The 7,031-nt window shown below is 39.3% G+C and overlaps 1 protein-coding gene across 1 annotated transcript in view; it reads left to right on the forward strand.

The window, feature by feature from the left end:
* The window catches only part of LOC103520539, a gene marked incomplete at its 5' end in the record, with an annotated part of 6,636 nt that extends 1,473 nt beyond the window's left edge, over positions 1-5,163 (forward strand). The window contains 3 exons of the mRNA XM_008485639.2: positions 430-521; positions 1,784-1,884; positions 2,686-5,163. Coding sequence (XP_008483861.1) covers positions 430-521; positions 1,784-1,884; positions 2,686-3,269 — 777 coding nt within the window. The remainder of the gene's footprint in view (positions 1-429; positions 522-1,783; positions 1,885-2,685) is intronic.
* Positions 5,164-7,031: the final 1,868 nt, after the last annotated feature.

Here is a 7,031-nt window from a genome sequence, read left to right on the forward strand (position 1 = left end):
ATAATAATAATAATAATAATAATAATAATAATAATAATAATAATAATAATATTTCATTGTTGTTTTCGAGATAGTGATTTTGTATCTGCCTCGGTAGCGTAGTGATCAAGACGCTCGCCTGGTAAACAGGTGGGTGTGGGTTCGATCCCAGCCGAGGTATGGAATTTTATCCTCATTTATTTGAGAATTTGACCACATAATAATGGAGCTCTCGGGGTGGTTGCCTTCCACTCAAGAGTCTATTATTATTTCTTTTTCATTTCGTTCTTTTTGCCTATCCTTTTAAGCTCCTCTGGTAAACCATTTAGTAATGATGGAATTTGATACTTATAATGTAGTTTCTCCATATCTGTTTCTTATGTTGAGTATAATGTATTGTTTGTTTCTTGTGCTATATGGTGTCTCTAGTAATTGTTATGGTGTCTCTAGGTGGCGGCTACACAGGAGTGTCTGGACAAGTACGTGCTGAAGCGAGGCAAGATGAGTACGCGGGAGCCGGATGATGTGTACCACGAGACGAGGTGAGAACCGGTTGTGATGGAGCGAACGAAGTGAGGTCTAAATTTTAACTTGACGATCTTTCCTTTCTTCGTCTTCAAATTAAATTGATCCCAAGGGCAAGGAAAACCTAGGTCCTTCACAAATGGAGTGTGTCTGAAGACTCTGAAGGCATGTGATGTGTTCCAATGTTCTCACTCCTCTTTTAGAATTATCTATGGTTGCATCACAACTATTAACGTCACTGTATAACTGTCATTTTTTTATGACGGGGTTTTTAAATAATGCCCAACATTGGAGGACAAGGCTACTCGCCATTTCTTATTACCCTCACGCAGCTGAAGGGCTGGGAAAAGGCAGTAACCAGCAACACGCCCAGATGGTCACCCATTCGGATACTAAACACGCGTCACGCTACTTAACATCAATGATCCATTGGGAACTGGTGCATTCAAGGTGCTATGGCTGTCCGCACTGGCTTATTTCTTTTTTTTTTTTTCTTTTTTTTTTAAGAGGTTTGACAGAGGGAACTGTAACTGCTTTGGTCTTATCTTCGTCTTCAAATTAAATTGATCCCAAGGGCAACGAAAACCCAGGTCCTTGACAAATGGAGTGTGTCTGAAGACTCTGAAGGCATGTGATGTGTTCCAATGTTCTCACTCCTCTTTTAGAATTATCTATGGTTGCATCACAACTATTAACGTCACTGTATAACTGTCATTTTTTTATGACGGGGTTTTTAAATAATGCCCAACATTGGAGGACAAGGCTACTCGCCATTTCTTATTACCCTCACGCAGCTGAAGGGCTGGGAAAAGGCAGTAACCAGCAACACGCCCAGATGGTCACCCATTCGGATACTAAACACGCGTCACGCTACTTAACATCAATGATCCATTGGGAACTGGTGCATTCAAGGTGCTATGGCTGCCCGCACTGGCTTCTTTCTTTTTCTTTCATAAGTTTGTCCAACACATAATCGATTGACGAGGTGAAGATGACGAGGTGATGGTTGACTGCGGTTCAGGACGAGCCAGCCAATTTAACATGGCTAGAGCTAGAGACCATCACCCCGGTGTATAGCAGATACAAAAAGACATCTTTTCTTTATTCTGCTATCGCCATTCGGCGAAAGCTAAAGCCGCTACAACAACAACAAGGTGAAGAAGCGAATCTATGTTGTTGAGAAAATATACGGTTTCAGCGTTTCAGTCGACCTCGATCGACGTACACTCAATATGTTTGTGTACACTCAATAAGTTTGAATATGCTTTCTATTTCCCAGATTTTTCCCTGGCACAGAGAACAAGGTCTATGAGTTGAGGTACATGCTGCCACCTGATCTTACCTGTACGCAGTGTGTACTTCAGTGGAAATACATAGCTGGTAAGTAACTGCCTTGGGGTAAATCCTGATGAAATGCATGGCTTTACCAGGGTACTATGTTTCCACAAGAGCTCAGTTGCTGCTGTTGTGGAGTAGCAGTGGTTGTTTATAACGGCTGCTGTCCTGTAGCAGCAGTAGCGACCGGTGAAGCCCAAGGTAACCTGGGCCGAGGAGTATTATAATTCTATTGGGGTAAAATTGCGTAGTGAACTGCTCAAGTATTGACGTAAAATTGGCAACAGATGAAATGAGTGATTGGTAAATTACAGTCGACCCTGTCTAAGTGGGAATCCAAGGGACCAACAATGTTTTCCCACTTATCCAGGTTTCCCAGTTAAAAAAGTGTCCTACTTAGAGAGGTTGCCATGAAGGGGCCAAGATTTTTTTTCCCAGTTATCCAGGTTTCCCACTTAGACAGGTTCGATTGTAGTTGCTTTTGAAATAGACATCAGCATGAAGTAATCATAAAGATATGGACTACTCACGAGATGACGTAAATCAAGTTGAACTTCCGTTGCATTATAGCATTATTAGATTATTACCCTTTAAGCTAAGCCAATTTTGATGCCAAAATATTTACCAAATGCTGCCAAAATAACGTCCCAATTACGTGGTCAATTGAACATAGAGAGAAAGAATCAATAACAATTTATTGATGAGCTGACCAAAGTTTGGGTTACCATATGACACAGCATACTACTCAAACAGAACTGTAAGCTTTTTATGTGAGTTTTCAATATTCATTATATCCTCTCACCTCTCACTGATTTCACTCAACTAACGAATTCCCTTCTCTTCCAGGTAATAACTGGGGTAACTGCCCCAACGGGACAGGCGCCGTCGGCTGCGGGCCACAGGAAGAATTTCGCGCCTGCGCCGACATCCAAATCACCGACGGCAAAGGCTCCTCAGACGACACCCCCTATCCGACAGCCAAACCAACCCGTCGTCCCACAACGTCCAGACCTGTCACGGAGACCTCTGACACCACCACACCCGAGGAGTACATCGACAACGAGATCCCTGACGAGGACATCAGTAAGGAATCGTTCAGTTACCTTGGCAACGGGGTTGTCACTATGGCAACGATTTTGCTGGCGTTCGTCATCGCTTGCCTCATATTCCTCGCGATCTACGCTTACTACTACCACTTCCGCCAACCGAGTGGAAAATTGGGCGGCAGTTTGTGCGGCTCGCTTAAGACCCTCGTCGAATCTCTTTGGGATAGAGCGAGAGGCGTCCTCCTAACGGGCCGCAAGCTGGGGAAGGCGCCGTTGAACAATAACACGAGCGAGGCGAACGCGAACGCCGCCCCTGTGCCGCCGCCGCGGATTAAGAAAAACACGACCATCGGGTTCAAGGGCGTCCCGGATAATTTGATTTGAGGCATTGTGATGAGAGGCGAGAGAGCGAAACTTGAGAGCGAAACTTTATTCTGGAAGTGAGATTTGTGAGATATACTTTAGTGCTGTGAATATTCTATGTATGTAAATAATTTGATAAATGCCAAGTTGATAAATTGGTGCCCAGTTTAAAGTCTTGGTAGTCCATTGAATCGAAACGATTTCTTCATTCAAGCATCATTATTTGGGATGGCACAAAGAAATTACCTAGATAAAAATTGGTAGTAATTTACGTTTAATTAAATCGTCGATTGCAATCAATGTGTTAACCACAAGAGTGTTCATTAAAGTTCATGTGACCTAGATTCCAAGAGTATTGTGGGTAAAAACCTACATATGTAGGTATCAGAATAACATTAATCAGTAATGACCTCTATTGGTACCTGGGTATGTTGACTTCGATTCAATCGCTTGATAAATTTCATTAGAAAAATTAATCTAATTTGATTAACTTTTAAACAAAAGCTTGTCATCTTAAGCATAATCTGAAGTAAAAGGTTGCCATCTCGAGGAAATAGATGGAAAAAAGCTGAAATAAATTATGAAACAAAAACAACTGTGATATTTTGCATCATTAATTTTAACTGGCATAATATTTAGGTGGGTAGATTTATCTAAAATTTTTTATACCCATTAGGTACTTATACTGTCACTTGTTACCTTTCGAACTGCCGAAAAACTGACTGAATACAACTGGACAAATAGGTACATTACATACTTTACTTAGACAGTTGCATACAAAAATGAGCCTCTTCAAATGATTTGACTTTGACTCGACTCATTACGTCATACCTTTGAAAGGGAAAAAAATAAAAAATAAAAAAAAAAATCGGAGGTTATCTCAATTAAAATTTGCAAACACGAAATTTCCGCCATTTCAATTAAAAAAATTCGGGGTTCGAACCTACGACCGCCGGGTTACCAGGCTCTCTGACGTGACGCCTCGACTGACTGTGTTCCAGGTGACTCAGATGATACACCAGGTGGCGGGACAACAGGTGGTGCAGGTTGGTTTAGCTGGATGTTTACACTTCTCGAGTCGATACGAAAGATGTTCGACTTTTTTACCAACTTCTTAGGGGCGAGGGGAATGGCCGGGGGTTGGTCGAATTGGCCGCTGACGAAAAGACTTGGGCTGGTTCGAAAGCATTTGGCAGCTTTTGGCCTGAGAGGAGTGGTTGATGAGTTTTTGTGACAAAAGAACCGACTCTGACTGGTTGCTTCGTAAGGCCAGCCACTCACCATCAGGTACACCTGGTCAGGTCTACCTGATAGTGGCTGGCCTTAGCCCGCGGCGACAGGAAATATATCAGTTCCCGATTGATCACTGAAGTTAAACAACGTTGCGTGTGGTTGACATCCGGATCTTCAATATTTAAAAAATCTTTACCAGCGCAAAATTTTATAGGGCCAAGACTGACACGACACCATGTATTTCCTCCTTCATTTGTTTCCTTTTGTAGGACTAAAAAAAGATATAAGGATCAAACAGGCACTCTTAGGTAATTAATTCATGATCTAGGCATGTACTTTGATAAGAATAATTAATAGGATGAATATTAAATTTGATAAATAGTCATCAAAAAACGAGTACTAACTTGAACTTATTTGAAAGAAAAATGTCTTTTTAAAAGAACATCTAGGTATGTACTTGTAAAATTGTTACGAAATGTCTTTTTTTCAAGGGTAGGTATGTCTTTTTAAAAAAACATAAACCAACTTGTAAATTTAGTTACAAAATATTCTATCTTTGTCAAGAGTAACATGTCTTTTTAAAATAAATTGTAAAATTAATTACAAATGTTAATTTTTGTAAATAATAAAACATGTGAATACATCTGTAAATAAATACGAAATACAGGGAGCTGTAGATTGATCTGTAGTTGTTCTCATTTTCTTCTAGTTCTAAATAGATCAGTTGCGCTTACTTGGGTGATGTTTCGAAGTCCTAGAGCAGGAAAAATGAGGAACAACGGAATTTTTCTTTTTCTTCTACGACTTCTAGATAGTGAGATAAATCGATTTAAAAAATACCGGTAAATCGTGAACTTTGACGTCACCGCATACGCTCCCGTAGGTGATGACGTCATAATTCATGACTCCCGCTTGGTTTGTTTGTGCGCAAGCGTTTCTGCGCATATTGACGTGAAATCTGACGTCACAAATGTTTGAACTTTTTCATTAGAACAGCAATTTAAAATTGAATTTTCGACCTTTTAAAGTTACTTTTTCGGAGTTTTTACCACAGGTTCGGATTTTTCACAACATTTTACGTAGGAATCGACCTTTTATTAATAATATTTTCCCAATTGCAACTCCTCCATTGTAATTAGGTATTCTTTTCCTAAAGTTAAACTTAAGCGGAGTTTAAACTCCCCTTGCGGACCCGGAGGTTAATAGAAAAAAAACAAGAGGAGTTTTCTTTTATCACAAAAATAAATGGTAATGATTTACAGGGTGGTCCAGAGTTACCTGACGGTTTTGATTTGCCCATTACTTTGTTGATAACTTGTCGTAGCTTGTTGAAATTAATATCACCAAGTTCAGAACTAAATGAGCTTTTGTTACAATGTAGTCGTGGACCCCACAACATCTGACGTGAAATCAGACGTCACAAATGTTTGAACTTTTTCATTAGAACAGTAATTTAAAATTGAATTTTCAACCTTTTAAAGTTACTTTTTCGGAGTTTTTACCACAGGTCCGGATTTTTCACAACATTTTACTTAGGAATCGACCTTTTATTAATAATATTTTCTCAATTGCAACTCCTCCATTGTAATTAGGTATTCTTTTCCTAAAGTTAAACTTAAGCGGAGTTTAAACTCCCTTTGTGGACCCGGAGGTTAATAGAAAAAAAAACAAGAGGAGTTTTCTTTTATCACAAAAATAAATGGTAATGATTTACAGGGTGGTCCAGTGTTACCTGACGGTTTTGATTTGCCCATTCCCATTACTTTGCTATAACTTGTCGTAGCTTGTTGAAATTAATATCACCAAGTTCAGAACTAAATGAGCTTTTGATACAATGTAGTCTTGGACCCCTGAATTTTTGACTAATGCTCAGAGGAAGTTTTGCACCCATTTTGATTTTCCTCCCTCCTCACCCGATCATAGCTCATGCGACTTTTTTTCGTGGAAATACGTTAAAAACAAGGTGTATATTTATAAGACAAGGACTCTGGATGAGTTGACGGGTGCTTCTTATCGCGAAATTTGTGCTATAGCCCAGGAAAGGCTAAAGACAGTATGTCGATTTTGCACACAGATTGATTGTTTTCAAAATGAGGGAAATATTTCGGATAGCGTTGTCTGCCACACCTGATCACCATCACAAACAAAATCCCCAAAAAAGTAAACCTCATTTTGTCATCTTTCATTTAAAATAAATATCACTGTTTAATCTTAAAAATTGAACGTGTAGCATCATTTTAAAAACCGTCAGGTAACTCTGGACCACCCCGTATTTAAACTGTTTATTAATTTAGTAAATATGTATGTAATAATTGTGTAATGATTATGAAGGATTAAAACAATAGATATGAAGGTTTACAAAAAAATAATTTCAAATTTGTTTTCTAGAAATCTACCTCTATAGTTTATGGGCCGGGTTTAAACTCGGTTTAACTGTTGAATTAGAAAATCTGATTGGCTGAATATTTTGAAATCGACCAATCAGATTGTTTATAAGTCAACTTAAACCGAGTTCATTCTCTGACAGTGGCCCCGGCCAGTTAACCTGCG

This window comes from Diaphorina citri, unplaced genomic scaffold (genome assembly GCF_000475195.1).
Source record: "Diaphorina citri unplaced genomic scaffold, Diaci psyllid genome assembly version 1.1 scaffold3757, whole genome shotgun sequence".
NCBI classification, from domain to species: Eukaryota; Metazoa; Arthropoda; class Insecta; order Hemiptera; family Psyllidae; genus Diaphorina; species Diaphorina citri.